Here is a 16,294-nt window from a genome sequence, read left to right as displayed (position 1 = left end):
TTGCAGGTTCCATAACTTTGTCCATTTTGCAAAGGCCACAAACCCCTGCTTATTTTACTGACAATTTACTTATTTTGTGGATATACACAATACCTCCATAACATCATGTAATGTCTTCAACAAAATTAACAATAAGGCAATTCCTTCAAAGTCAGACTCAGTTCTTATGGACTCTTGTATAATAAGCATGAACCATGAATCAAAACCCACTGTCAGGTTTCTGTCACGCCAAAATGATGCAACTCTACATACTGAATTCATGGCAATTTAAACGACTACGCCACCCAGGCCCCCACAAGAGAATGATCTGATACAGATGATTCCATGAAACCTGACATATTGAATATGTTTAATGCTTATCAAGGATGCTTGGACTGTCCTGACCATCCACACGTCAAAGATGCTTGGACTGTCCTGACCATCCACATGTCAAAGATGCTGGGAATGTCCTGACCATCCGCATGTCAAAGAAGCTTGGAATGTCCTGACCATCCACACGTCAAAGATGCTTGGAATGTCCTGACCATCCTCATGTCAAAGATGCTTGGAATGTCCTGACCATCCACATGTCAAAGATGCTTGGACTGTCCTGACCATCCACATGTCAAAGATGCTTGGAATGTCCTGACCATCAACATGTCAAAGATGCTTGGAATGTCCAGACCATCCACACGTCAACGATGCTTGGACTGTCCTGACCATCCACATGTCAAAGATGCTTGGAATGTCCTGACCATCCACATGTCAAAGATGCTTGGAATGTCCTGACCGTCCTCATGTCAAAGATGCTTGGACTGTCCTGACCATCCGCACGTCAAAGATGCTTGGAATGTCCTGACCATCCACACGTCAAAGATGCTTGGAATGTCCGGACCATCCACACGTCAAAGATGCTTGGAATGTCCTGACCATCCGCACGTCAAAGATGCTTGGAATGTCCTGACCATCCACACGTCAAAGATGCTTGGAATGTCCTGACCATCCACACGTCAAAGATGCTTGGACTGTCCTGACCATCCGCACGTCAAAGATGCTTGGAATGTCCTGACCATCCTCATGTCAAAGATGCTTGGACTGTCCTGAACATCCACATGTCAAAGATGCTTGGACTGTCCTGACCATCCACATGTCAAAGATGCTTGGACTGTACTGACCATCCACATGTCAAAGATGCTTGGAATGTCCTGACCATCCGCATGTCAAAGATGCTTGGAATGTCCTGACCATCAACATGTCAAAGATGCTTGGAATGTCCTGACCATCCACATGTCAAAGATGCTTGGAATGTCCTGACCATCCACATGTCAAATATGCTTGGAATGTCCTGACCGTCCTCATGTCAAAGATGCTTGGAATGTCCTGACCATCCACATGTCAAAGATGCTTGGACTGTCCTGACCATCCGCACGTCAAAGATGCTTGGAATGTCCTGACCATCCACACGTCAAAGATGCTTGGAATGTTCGGACCATCCACATGTCAAAGATGCTTGGAATGTCCTGACCATCCGCATGTCAAAGATGCTTGGAATGTCCTGACCATCCACATGTCAAAGATGCTTGGACTGTCCTGACCATCCACATGTCAAAGATGCTTGGACTATACTGACCATCCACACGTCAACGATGCTTGGACTGTCCTGACCATCCACATGTCAAAGATGCTTGGACTGTACTGACCATCCACACGTCAACGATGCTTGGACTGTCCTGGCCATCCACATCTTGACTGACCATAGGCATGAGCTATTAATAAACGAGTGAAGCAAGTACCCAGCCATCCTTGGAAGTGGTATTCTAGAGCAAACTGTAATAATTGCTGTAAGCGAATATGGCTTAACCTCACTTCGAAAAGAATGTCTCAGTTATGTATCAGCATGGTGTGGAAGGAAAGCCAGAACAAGTCTTGGACTTTCACCTCTTCCAAAAAAAAAACATGGCAGGCTATGGTGCCAACAAACCTTACTTTCAAATTAAATTATTTATTTGCAAATTTAAGCCACCTATCTAAACTGACTCCACATGTACTTGCTATACAACCAAATATCTACATAGATAGGTTAATGTATTTGATTTAGGTTGAGTATTGAATTCAACATATGAAACGGTTCAAGATTCAGGTAATTTGAGATGTCTCTTTTCATACTGCACAAGTATTCCTCTAGGAAATGATTCTGATTTGTAATAGATGTAAATAAAATCCACAACTACATAGTTGAATAAACAGTTTATTCATAAAATTTTAGCAGGGATTTTTTAGCATCTGCTAATTTTCAAGGCTTTGAGTACTATGGACATCAACAACAGGATGCTTTATTAGAATCAGAATCACACCTTTCATCATTTAATGACAAAAAGAAACAATACATACGAAAGGATCAAGGTTTCATGTTTATCAATTAATGATCAATCCCAAAAATGGAATGCAAGAGCCATTGGATAATATTAACCAATGTGTCATTTTTGACAGTTACTTGAATCTAAGACCACTCTTCAATCAGTTTCAACAGAGTGCTCTCCCCTGAAATAATCTGATCTCGTGTCAATCAAGTGCTACCTGGTGATGCAACCCAAAGGAAAAGGCATGTCTAACATGTTTTAAATGTCCTTATCCTTTTACCTCCAGAGAACAACTATGTAACACCCTGTCCCAAAGCTCACTGATGTAACATGACATCAGATTATTAGTAGTTACACCAATCAACATTCTCACCAGCTTCAACAAGTATTTCTCAAATATATCTGCCTGCTATCATTTTTAAATAAATTAACTGATATGTGAAAAGATATACCACACGAGGAAGCCTGGTTCCCTGATTGTAACAGTGTTCAAGGACATGTGCATACAGACAAAACTGACTGTCAAGGCACACAATTGAATGTATATGCAGGGGTAGTGCACTGTGCCATCAATGATTACTGTTTGTGGCTTATAACGATTGAAAGAAAAGTTACAGAAATCTTACTTGACATGTTATGATTGCCACTGATCTGATTGAGAAGGTCAACCCCCAAACAAACTCAATTCCATTTCCAAAAGGAATGAAAATGAGTAGATCAGTACATGCAGATTGAAACTACTGGTAAAGAATTTACCAAGTCATTTCAAAAAAGAATTTTTCAAATACCTGTACAATGTATCCATTGAAAACAAATATGCAACGCCAGAAAAAATTGCCGTACATAATTTAATATTTTCAACTATAGCAATATTTTGTCCATAACATATCAGTGTCTACGCTATCATCCAGATGCAGTCGTGATGTCGCTCCATACAGGGCAAGTGTGGTGCAAGGAGTTTGATTGAAGTGGAAGGTCACAGTGCAGTAGGCATGGATGACTGCTGTAGACAAACCCTATGCTATATCAGTTGTTGAGTATCCATAGTATCAAAAAGCAGTGTAATTTCTGTCTAAGACTTGGCGTGAACTGCAGCACGAATCCTGAGGTATGCAGACAATCACAAAATACTTTCAGCAAATTGTGGCTTCGTAATATTTCGTTACGTGAAGAATTTATGCGCCATAAATACCTGGAGTAAAAATTTGTTATGCTTAGCAAGAACATCAAACTTAATGACAGAGAATCAAATACTGTGTACACTGCTCCACATCGTAATGAAAATCTGCAACATCATTACACCGACTGATTAGACTTGGTAGTTGAAACAGTGACTAACCACTTGAAATGTTGGTTGCTTAGCAACCTAAGTGACTTTGGCTTTGGTTAGTGCAAATTTCAACTTACTTCTCCATCAGTAAATGTCACCATCAGTTTGTACATATTTGCGATGGGTGGATAGAGCGAGAGTTTATATCGAGACCAACTATGGTATGCACATTAATTTTCATGGCAGGCATAAAATCTGTCAGCATTTCATACAATCATCGCCTTCTCAAAAATATGGATAGTATATCCATGCAAGAAAACGGGCACCACTTTCGCCATCTTCCACAGGGCTTATGATTTCCTTTAAAGTCCCAAGATTTTCTTTACATGTGTATAACTGTAGGGGAAATGATCCCAATCGTCTTTGTTTAAAATGATCAGCTTTGTTGCTCTTCGTCATCCAATGTTTGGGTTAACAAAAAGTTAGCAGCAAGCTCTTCATTCTTGTCACAGGCAAAGTATGCTTGAACAACCAATGTTTCAGGGAATCCCAATGCTTTCAACTGCGAAGTGAAGAAAAAACAGGATTCAAATATTGACAGGAGTGAGTGAGCATGGTTTTACGCCGCTTTTAGCAATATTCCAGCAATATCACGGCAGAGTATTGATAGGAAGGTGGAAGTGAGTGAGTGAATATTGCTTAAAAGCCAGTCAGCAATATTCCAGTTATATCACAGCGACCTATTAACATATCTGAGTGACTGACCAGTCTAAAACCAGTGACTGACAGCATGAACAACGCTCCATATTGAGGCACGATGCTCAGTTAGTCACTGAGCCCCACCAACCCAGCCTCTTGTCAGACTTCAGTCAGCTACAACAAGGATAATAAAAACTGGTGTGCAAAGTTAGAGATAGGAGAGATTGAGATAATGATGTAACTTCTGAAATGAAGCTATGGTCACGAACGCGTCCAGGGTATTTATCATAATACATTGAAGATATATTACAATGGAGAACAGAACATGACACTGAAAATGATGTCAAGTGAGTGAGTTGGGTTATACCAGCCTGAAGTTATGCAGGTCTCAGACGTTAACCACTTTGGTGAAGCCCACGAGCACAGGTATGGCGCTAACAAGCCTAGAAACATAATCGTGGCGAACTGGAATTCTAAGTTAGTTTGTTTAATGCTGCACTCAACAATTTTCCAGCTATATGACAGCAGTCTGTAAATAATCGATTCTGAACCAGAACATTATTCACCTGTTATGACAAGCATGGGCAGCTGAAGACGTACTCCAACATGGATCTTCACAAACAAATGTCAGTTATTTAGTGAGTGATCATGCAAGAGACGATAACCCATTCCTAATGAGTTGACAAGGGTAAGACACTGGGGACCTATTCTCCACTAGGTAACAACAACCTACCCTTTCAATTGCCTCTTTTTCCTGTGGTGTGACGTGTATATAACCCTGGCCACTCCCTGCCCCAGCCCCCTGGGGCTCTGCTGCTTCATCGTCTAGTGGCTCATTTAACATGTCTACAAAGCGCTCCTGATTCTGATTAATTAGCTGAAATAACAAAACACATGTCACAATCTCTGCCACAGTCATATCTACTCCCAACTGTTGCAATCAACTATGTCAACTGCAAGGATCCATCAAAATATCATTGATCCACATCTGCAGGATTAGCAGTGGGTTATCAGAGCCAATAATTCATTAGACACAACAAAATTAAAAATTGTTAGATTTTCAGCATACATGTTATTGAAAGTTGGACAGGGGCAATTCTATATATTTTATTTTTGTAAACAAACTGTTCATGGAATATGTGTGCACTATTGTCAACAAACAAAAAAGGTGTATATTAGCCAGTAAAGAAACAAGGTTGAGGTGAGGTGAAATGAGGTTTAATTATTGCACTTAAATAGCAATGTGCATGCACACGTGTGTGTGTGTGTGTGTGTGTGTGTGTGTGTGTGTGTGTGTGTGTGTGTGTGTGTGCCAGGCAGGGTAACAACAAATACCATATCTAAACATCTTTTGGTAAGACGCGGCCGGGGATCGAACTCCGGACCTTCCGCTCTCCAGGCGGACACTCTACCACTAGAGAGGCAATAGAAGTGTTCCACTTGGGCCCAGCCCCATTGTCTTATTGGACAATAACATTTGTTTAAACATACTAAACTTTCTTTGTGTGTATGTACTTCAGCACAATAAAAAGATGTGTGGCGTTTGATAGGTTGTGGGGATGAAAATCTAATAATTTATTTCGGCCTTGTATTTGGAGATGACGGTATCATGATGTAACAGTAAACAATTTTAAACACAAACTACACCTTTTATTTTCCATATGTCTGAGATCTACACCCAAAATGGATTCTAATCTGAATCGCTTGTATCAGTGAGTGAGTGAGTGAGTGAGTTTGGTTTGATGCTGCTTTCAACAGTATTTTAGTTACATCACGGCATGTCAGCTTGATGTGTCAGATAATGGTACCTAGTTGTTAGTAGATTCAAATATCACAAGGAGACCCCTCAATTTTAAACTGAATATTATCATGAATCATATAAGTCTGCAGAAACAAGAAAACATTTTTGCTGGAGCATATTCCATAACATTGATTTGACAAATGAATTAGCAGATATTGCATTATGCAAGTCAGTAATATTCTAGCTACGTATTGTTTGTTTGTTGTTTAACACCGCACTCAGCAATATTCCAGCTGTATGACGGCGGTCTGTAAATGTATGTTTGGACCAGACAATCCAGTGATTGACATCAATGTCATTGATTCATGCAACTGGGATACGATGACATGCATCAACGACACCTAGATGTCAGACACCTATCACAGCAAGCATGGGTTGCTGAATACCTATTCTCTACCCAGATCTTTACAGGTACAAAGCTACATAACAGTCAAACCATAGGTTGATAGCTTGAGCAACACTCCCTGGAACCTGGGTATGACTAAAAACAATCAGCCAGGTCACACTCCTTTGTAAGCGGTATGTTCTGGACCAGTGATTTAATATTATCAACTACAACCCATTTGGGTATAACAAACAATCAATCAAGTCATTGAGTATGACCATTCAATCCATCAAGTCACCGAGTATGGCCAACAAAAGGTTGTTGGGACCAAATCTGCTCTGGAATTCCCAACGGAGGCCATCAAACAATCAGTATTTGAGCAAGATATACTTACTGTTAAAAGAGTAGGATTTGTCTGACCAATTTGCTGTAACAAAACTGGGAGTAATTGAGGATTTTCTTGAATGGCTTCTCGCATCCGCCGAAACTGGGGTTGTAAGCGTAAAAATGATAATGGGTCTCCAGCTGAAAACATAACATGACAGATTACAAACTTACAACCAAAGTGTAACTTCTGCCAAGCCAACTGATTGATTCAACAGGAATACAGGTGTGCAAAGTATTTGTTTTAATCCAAAACTTCACTCAATGATAGAACAAATAACATATCTTTAGTTGAGTAAAAGACTTTTTGCTGTATATCCATTTAAGTGTCAGTTCCTGTCATACTGCAAGGGCCTCACTGTATACCTCTATGTAGTGAAATATGCAAGATGGATAGATAGGTTGTTTGTTATACAATACTTTATATACTCAACACCTGTCATGTTTGTTTGTTTTTTGTTTAACCCCGCACTCAGCAATATTCCAGCTATATGACACTGGTGTGTAAATAATCAAGTCTGGACCTCACAAAACAGTGATTGACATCATGAGCATCGATCCACGCAATAGGGATAAGATGACATGGATCAACCAAGTCGGCCAGCCTGACCACCCGATCCCATTAGTCACCTCTTACAAGGAGAATCGCTTTTTACAGCATGTTCAACAGCCACATTCCAGTTTTGCACGATGAGACTTGAGACCAAACAATTCGTATTCAGTATCCTTAAGTCAATGAAGAAATACATAATGAATACAGTGTCTTGATGTGCCAGGCTCAAAACTTTCCGATATTCCCTTATATTTTACAAATTAACTATTTTTCCTCTCTGTACCAATACACAAACTACTAATATAATAATATCATAGCAAACAGTTTCACAAAGCACCAACTTTGGCGAGTCGTAAAAACGTAATCGTGCACAACTGGTTGCCTATAAATCAAACAAAAAGCACTGTAGCTAACAATTGTCACCGTTTGACCTGTCTGACATTACCGTTGCCTCCTACAGGCGCAGCACTGGCTGGGGTGGAGCCTGTCCCCTGTGCCGGGCCTTGTACAGGGGGGGTACCAGCAGGGGGTGCAGCTTGTGTAGGGGGTGGAGCACCGGTCGTGGCTGCGGGTGGGGCAGGGGCTGGCTGAGCTGGAGGGGGGTCATCAACTACAGCAACTGGTGTAGCAGGAATACCCTAAAAGAATAAGCATCATAGCATACATTTCTGACGCTAGAAACATCTTCCTAATGCAGTTGCAGCATGTAGTCTCCAATTTAAATGAATCTGGTATCTTAAGACGTAATGCACACTAAAAGCAAAACATGTATGTTTTCATGAGAAATGATCAGTGTACATATGTCATTACAGAGCAAGTTCCATCCCATTGCATGACACCTCCCAAAATTAACCCTTCAGAATATACAGGGCATGAGGCACTTTGTTGTAAAGCTTTAAATTAGGTGTGCTGACTGTACGTATCAACACATCAGGAGTACCAACATTGTATTAGTATCATAGTGCTCTTAACTATCAGTAAGAAATATTCCCTTACTAGTCATCTCTACTGTGAGAAAGTGGTTTTATGCCACTTAAAACATTGATTCCGGGTTAGAATAGGTCTTCAGCAACCCCATGCTTGCCATAAAAGGTGACTATGCTTGCAAAAGGCGACTAACAGGATCGGGTGGTCAGGCCCGCCTACTTTGTTGATGCATGTCATCGATCCCAATTACGTGGATCGATGATCATGATATTAATCACTCAATTGTCTGGTCCAGGCTCGATGATTTACAGACTGCCGTCATAAAGCTGGAATACTGCTGAGTGCGGTGTTAAACAACAACCCAACCAACCAACTTAAAACATTATTTCAGTTTCTGTGGTCTCTTAGTTTAAGTAAAGTAAAACAGGTCTAAACGCTCATGCCATTTTGGTGCACCACCACCCATACTGAGAACAGTGTCACTCACCCCCAGCAGACGCTCTACAGCTCTGTTTGGGTTGTTGAAGCTAGCCCTGAGTGCCTGTGCCTGCACCACCACCCCTACTGAAAACAGTCACTCACCCCTAGCAGACACTCTACAGCTCTGTTTGGGTTGTTGAAGCTTGCCCTGAGTGCCTGCACCACCACCCCTACTGAAAACAGTCACTCACCCCTAGCAGACAATCTACAGCTCTGTTTGGGTTGTTGAAGCTAGCCCTGAGTGCCTGTGCCTGCACCACCACCCCTACTGAGAACAGTGTCACTCACCCCCAGCAGACACTCTACAGCTCTGTTTGGGTTGTTGAAGCTAGACCTGAGTGCCTGCACCACCACCCCTACTGAGAACAGTGTCACTCACCCCTAGCAGACACTCTACAGCTCTGTTTGGGTTGTTGAAGCTAGCCCTGAGTGCCTGCACCACCACCCCTACTGAGAACAGTGTCACTCACCCCTAGCAGACACTCTACAGGTCTGTTATGGCTGTTGAAGCTAGCCCTGAGTGCCTGCACCATCACCCCTAATGAGAACAGTATCACTCACCCCTAGTAGATACTCTACTGCTCTGTCTGGGTTGTTGAAGCTAGCCCTGAGTGCCTGCACCACCATCTCCCTGTCGAAGCCCATATTCATCATCTCCATCACCATGTTCTCATACTCCTGGCCTGTCACAAGGGAGCTCTCTGCTGACTGTATGGCTGACTGGGGTAATGCACTTGCAGCTAGCTGTGCAGGGGTCTCGCCAGATGCAGATGTCCCGGTGGCTGCTGGGATGCTGATACGGAGGAAGAAGGAGGGTCTTTTATGTTCACAATTGTAATCACAATAATTTTGTAAAACTTAACAAATGAGAAATTGTTGGTTTTTAGTAGCAGTCAGTAACATTCCAGATAAATGAAAGCAGACATAAATAATAAATAATTCAAGTCTGGGTCAGGCAAACCAATGGTTGACAGCATGAAGAAAAATACAAGCTGTATTAACCAATTTGGTGAAATCTACAAGCATGGGTATGGTGCTGACAAACCTAGAAATATAATTTGTGTGGACTGGGATTCAACTCTCCACAGCGAAATGACCCTTCCTTAGTAATGAGAATACTATTGTGTAACTAGCTACACAGATTAAGGAAATCATAATTACTATGAAAGATGCACTTTGTATCAAGGTAAACATGAAATAATGAAACAAAATAAACATGTCACGATAAATGTGCCGAGATATTAAGGGTCAATTTATCTCTAGTAACAAAAAGCACACACAGAGTTTGTACAAGCAGCCACACACCTTGCAGGCTTATCCTCTGGCTTAGCCTCCTCAGGTTTGGGTGTGTCTTTTGCCTCTGTCTGTACGGGGGTGGGTGCCGGTGCGGGTGCAGGAGTGGGTGTCTGGGTGGGGGCAGGGGCGGGGGCAGCTGCAGCAGCAGGTTCTGTGGGAGCTGGCTGTGTGCTGGTGCTCTCTGCAGGTTTGGCTGGGGGTGCCGCCTTCGGCTGAAAGATAATATTTGCAATTTATCACTGGTACCTTTTTGTGTCATGTCTCCAGTATAACTTCCTTGTGTGCACCTGCATTGTGTTGTGATTTTTAGACTGTATTGATCGAGACTTGGTAATTTTCAATCCTAAAGCCATGAGAAAATTTAACTGAGTTATGTATGTAAACATTTTTCCTTCTCTCATCAATACAGATAACAAAACCAGATATATAAAACATTGGAGTTTTCTGTACTATACTACTCAACATTTGCGAGGGATACTGGGCCATGTCATGCTGTTACAAACAACTAAAGGACAGCAAGTTGTGTACTTGAACTGTGTACTTACTTGTATCAACTACACATGAAGCTGAACATGGCAATATGGGATACTATGTGTATGACACAAACAATCACACATTCTGGTCACACACTCAGAATATCCCTATCAAAAGCTGAGTAGCACCCTTTTTACTTACCTTTGTTATCATCACAACAACAAAATTCTTCTCTTCTATCTTATAATCAGATATTTTCTTGTCATCTTCTAAAATCTTTCCTGAAAAACAACATCAATAACACATCATATGACAAGTATTCAACCAACTGACTATTACTGCCAGCAGGTTTGTCAGCTGAACAGCAGGAGTGACTAATTGCTGGAAGCAATTTAATTTACTGCTACCACCTTCTTGCTCCAGCCAATTTTATTTATCTCTGGCAAAGTGTATTTATCACTTTGTGAAAATGTGCACTGTGGTTCCCATCACTATGGATTTCCTTGTAACAGGACAATACTGTGACAGTTTCATTGGGTTTCTTTCCCATGGCTCGCAGGGTAAAACACTTGCCCTTCCATTGTTACTCCAATGTCCGCAGAAACTGAAACTGGCTGTTATGGTTGAGACACGCATGAATTAAACATTTGACAACATATTTATTTAAATTTTCATTTCAACTACCGACCTAAGGTTTTGAGAAAATATATCTGTGAAGCAACTGATGAACCAGCTCTATATGCCATAGTCTCGCCTCACAGAAACAAAGAGGTTTCTTTGGACTAAACTGAGTGTTTCTATTATTCAATTTACTGTATCCTGCAGTGAGCAATATTCCAGCTGTATGAGGGTGGCCATGTATATCATGGAGTCTGCACAGGAAATCAAAGCAAGGATTTGTCTAGGATTCCACACTAAGTGCCCTTGACAAGAAAATTGGGACAAAATAGTGATACTGTTCAAAATTTGATTATTTCAGTGTTCTTGTTTTGGTAAATCTGGAGGAATTGGGAAGTGTTAATTCAAATTGGGAATTCTTGTTGCCGACTTGGGGACGAATATCAGCCTCTGAGCAGGCCTAGATAAATCCATGCAACGGTTGATCAGCATGATTTCAGCTGCTAACACATATTTCAACCTTGGATCCCAAAGGTGGTTGATAACATGAGCAACAACCCATGCAGTTACAGGGTACAGTGGAATCTGTCCAAATCAGACTTTGTCAAATTTGGATTTCAGTGAAAATTTGAATTTTTCTCTGGTTACCTCAGTTACTTCATAAATGATCATTACTCACAACTCACCTACAACTCTCTAACACAGACTTTTTACACTTCGGACTTTGGACAGAAATTACGGTCCCGGCAACAAATTTACTATTGAAAAGAAGCTGTCTGAATCGGACTGGACTGGATGTTCTCTCACTTTGAAGTAAGCTCAGTCATTGTCAGCTAAAACAACAATGCTGATCCTGACAGTAATCCTATTAAAATTAACAGTTTGTTGTTCGATTACTTAATTTCATTTATTAATAAGGAACGATATTGAAAAACATTCTTCAGAAACATAAGCAGTCTGTTCTAAATGACTTTTTCAAGAATGTTTTTATCTGTATTTAATGCCATCCCATGTCAATACTTTATGTGCAGTGTATGTGCATGTAATAAAAAGATGAATGATCTTTGCTTTTTCACTTTCTCTTCAGTCCAACTTTCTGTACCCTGTGTAATCCGGACCTCAGCGTAACCGTAACCAGACTTTTTAACCAGTCTCAACTGAGTCTGAATTGGACAGATTCCACTGTATGAGCATGATGACAAAATCAGGAAAGTGACACCATATCGTCACCAGCACATCACAGGGTACTGGGAGCCAATGGAGTACTCTGCCCAGATTTCCCATCAGAACTACAATTACAACTACAATGGACACATGGACAAATTATCTTACCTGCATAAATGAGCTTCTGTCCTCCAGCAGGAAATTCTTTCCCCTTCTCTCCCTCCACTTTCTCTTTCAGGTCTTTCACCTGTAAAATGGCAAACACACAATAGTGAGTGAGTGAGTGAGTGAGTGAGTGAGTCAGTGAGTGAGTGAGTCAGTGAGAGTGAACTCTGCTCTGAATAGTAATGTGGTTATATCACAGTATTTCTGCCTGGAGGAATGTCAGCTTCCATGTTGTGAGGTATTAGCACTTTTGGACAGTGTGAATAATTGAAGTGTCAGGAGTAAACATATTAGCATTATGGAGGTAACTCTCATAGAAAATATAGTTCATGGTTACAAATACAACAAAAATGCACACACAACATTGTGGGTTTCAGTTTTAACAATGTCTGCATCTCTCCACTGATCTACTTGATCATAAAATAATATTACAACAATGTAGTTATTACTTTGAATTAGAAGATTAATTATGAAAGAATATCAATAACTTTACCACTATAGATATATCAATGTCAACAGTATTATGTATACCACTATGACTGTGTCAACATAATACCCCCTGTTCCTTGAAAACAATAACAGTTTCAGGAAGTCATAGTTGTGAAAACAGTTTTGTTTTCACATGTTTGATATCTACTTTTAAATTACAAAAATATTGCAACTGAAATGTGCCATATTCTCATTCCTTATTCTGAAGGTACCAGGTGTGAATTACAACTTATTTTACCTTGCTGTGTGAGACAATAAGTACTTGCATGAATAAGTAGCTATGCTACAAAATTTCTTTGCGCCGTGTTGATCCCCTGGATCAGAGTGATCTGGTTTACCACTTTGGTGAACCCCTTAATATATGGGGCCAACATAACAGGGGAAAATTTGAAATCTGATTCAGGCACTACTGAAGAGTGCCTTAGATTATATAGATGGGCAGACCTCTTATTGTTTAAGAGTTAAGACAAAAGTGTAGGTTCAAATATCTCAAGCAAAATAAGGAAATAAAAAATATTCACAATTGTCCAGTGGTTAAGACAGTAAGATGGGTTACAGGGTACTTTGAACAGTAAGGTATGACGAATTCTTGATGTGATGCACATCTAAGATGTCTACCACCTAAGAAATGTTTGAAGGAACCTACAAACTTGGGTAATGTGCTGACAAACCAGGAATTGGAATCACAGAAAATTGAGGATTCAAATCCACAAACATAGACTTCTCAGGACACAACTGTGCATAGCAAACTGTTGCGCATGTCAACTGTTGAAGAGGGAACAGTCAGTGACATATGTGAAGGTTGCCCTTGATGGCCACTAGGCTGCTGCTCCACCACACAAGCACCAGCAACACAGAATACAGTGTTCGATGAACCCACTGTCCCAATGGACTACACTGTCCATGTAGCGAAATGTTTATTTTTTATGTTCGAACCTGCAACACTTCCAGTGATGTGACTGCCACTCTATATCTGTGCCATGCCCTCAAACAGTGTTCGTCACTAACACTGGACCGCTGGTGAGAGTCTAGAATATTTTCTTATGGATTTGTAAAATGATATAAATACTTCTTGGCCTTTCTAGCACAGTGAAGTCATACCTTTTAAAACCATTTTGGTCTGTAGCATTGCGTTTAGTAGAGGCACATGCGCCTGTATTAAGCAGTGCCTGTATTAAGCAGTGCATTTAGTGAATAGTCTTGCTGATTTTGCAATACACTTGAATCATATGTGCATTAACCATGAATCATCAACGTAGCCTGAACTGATATGCAGAATGGTGTCTTTTGAGAGTTGGAAACAAATATTGTCGGTGTCCAAGACTCATGAGTCCTACTCTTATTCTGCCCAGCATTCCTGTCAGGGGGATAGAAATTACTTACTGAGATAGTAATTAAAATTGTTTATATGAATCTCATTAACCAATGATATGTAAACTCTTTCACATGCTTATTCAGAAAAAGATATATTGGTCATCCCAGCAAATGAGCTAAGTGTAATTTGATTCCTGCAAACTAGAATTGGCAAAATAGCTACACACATATTTTGAGTTCCCCGAGTCACCTTACATAAAAGATTTGATTAATCAACTAGATCAGTGTGCAACAGTTTTAGACCAATAGCCATTGGTAATTTAACACAGTTTTAATTGACTTGTGCTTTCAACTGATGAGACTGGTATGTGGTATGAGTTGAAAGCGCTAGTCAATTAAAACTGTTCAATTTTACTTCAGCTATTTCTTTTTGCTGTATTGTGCCTGAGAGAACTCTACTGTCTTTTTTATCATGTTTATATATATTTTGAAAGGAAATAATGTGCCATAGACATCAGGATACACCTACTTCAAGTATCGGTACATAATGCATAGACAGGTGCCAAATTGGTACATATCACTATAATTTGTGTTGTTTCTACTAGTGAGTTTCTCAATGTTCCATGTGGCCTGTCTGAGATTGTTGCTATAAACCAGTTTATGTTTAAATCACATGACAAGTTCATTTAGGCCCATTGTAATGTAGTCGTATTATGCAATATGATTTAGAATTTTGTTTCATGATTGTCCATAAATGTAACCTCAGCAAAACGACACTGATTGGCGAAAATGGAACCTTGCCAAAAGCGAAAACTGCTACTTTTGGGAGGTGAATACAGCACCATATTTTTACCTTGGTTTACAAAAAATATGAAAATGTGAAATGTTAATTGCCTTAAAACATGCTTAAAGTACTTATTAGCCTCTACTCTGATACATCCGTTGACACCAATGATAGCGGACAACGATACTTGTGGATGGTGAAATCAATCGCAAGATGACATTGACAATATAATAGAAATAAAAGATATATAAATATTACTATCATATAAAGCACATATGTACTACTACATAGATTATGTACCGTTTTCGTCTGATGAAATCGGTGACATTTTGCTAAGGTGACATTTTAACTTGCACCTGCATTTATTGTAAATGGCAGGTGAATTGTGAAACCCCTATAATCATGATAAGCACTATACACATGGAGACATGCATAGATCACATAGATGGAAGCAAATGATAAGTATGACCTCACTGACCATGCTTAAGAAAAAAGTTATCAATAATATTGTGATTGGTATGTACGATAAATTGATCAGAACATCAGATTCACTTCACATTAGCATATGTATACAAAGTGTACATGATATATGTCGGTATATGGGGGATATCTTGAAATTCACATCAATACATTTGAAATACTTAAGAATGTAAAAATACCACCTAGTTAGTGGTTGTGGTATGTATTGACAAAACCATTTACAAGCGCAAATGGGTGCGGTGTAATTTCTGAAGATGAGTTCTAATCTACTGATAACTGCCATTTTATTTTTAACGACACATTCATGAATGTTCTGCGGCCTTGTCGCATCATTAGTACCTCATAATGAAACTCTCATTACCAACTCTCAAATACTGTAAATCTGAAATAAAATAGTTCTTTTTCTAACAGAAAATAGTACAGTTACGCTGAAAGCAGTTATATCACTGTTGGAAATAAGAGAACGCGTGGGTAATCACAGCTATTGACGGAAATACACTTGTGGCATTGTGCCGATTTTTTCTTACCGTTGATTCCTCTGCGATATCAACCTTAAACGTTTGTTGTTGCAAGGTTTTAAGTGTAATTAACATTTTGAATTTCAGATTCTACGAAACCACCGGAAACTACAAATAAATAATGATAAATGCTTCAACAAATGTTGCAAAGTAATGCTACCCTTGTCGGGCTCGCCGCCATGAAAGTACGTATCGCAGTAAATTATCATTGAAA

General features: G+C 40.0%; 1 protein-coding gene across 1 annotated transcript; it reads right to left on the bottom strand.

Annotated features, from left to right (window-relative positions):
- Positions 1–2,108: 2,108 nt before the first annotated feature.
- On the bottom strand, positions 2,109–16,264 carry LOC139478940 (UV excision repair protein RAD23 homolog B-like). The gene is made up of 9 exons (XM_071261639.1): positions 16,090–16,264; positions 12,499–12,577; positions 10,750–10,829; positions 10,084–10,286; positions 9,340–9,571; positions 7,817–8,009; positions 6,829–6,959; positions 5,042–5,185; positions 2,109–4,171 (listed from the first exon to the last, which is right to left on the bottom strand). The coding sequence occupies exons 1-9, from the start codon at positions 16,153–16,155 to the stop codon at positions 4,046–4,048; spliced, it is 1,254 nt and encodes a 417-aa protein (XP_071117740.1). The 5' UTR covers positions 16,156–16,264; the 3' UTR covers positions 2,109–4,045.
- Between the last annotated feature and the right edge of the window lie 30 nt (positions 16,265–16,294).

This window comes from Haliotis cracherodii, unplaced genomic scaffold (assembly GCF_022045235.1).
Source record: "Haliotis cracherodii isolate W230 unplaced genomic scaffold, xgHalCrac1.p SCAF_4, whole genome shotgun sequence".
NCBI lineage: Eukaryota > Metazoa > Mollusca > Gastropoda > Lepetellida > Haliotidae > Haliotis > Haliotis cracherodii.
Note: the sequence above shows the minus strand (reverse complement) of the source record. Positions and strands in the feature narration are given on the sequence as shown.

What these genes read in the sequence shown, in the direction of transcription:
- LOC139478940 (XM_071261639.1), bottom strand. Translation starts at nt 16,155, where the DNA reads ATGTTAATTACACTTAAAACCTTGCAACAACAAACGTTTAAGGTTGAT. An exon ending in TTGTTGTGATGATAACAAAG is followed by an intron (nt 10,287 to 10,749) that starts GTAAGTAAAAAG and finishes ATTATCTTTCAG; the next exon opens with CCGAAGGCGGCACCCCCAGC. An exon ending in CCAGAGGATAAGCCTGCAAG is followed by an intron (nt 9,572 to 10,083) that starts GTGTGTGGCTGC and finishes CCTCCGTATCAG; the next exon opens with CATCCCAGCAGCCACCGGGA.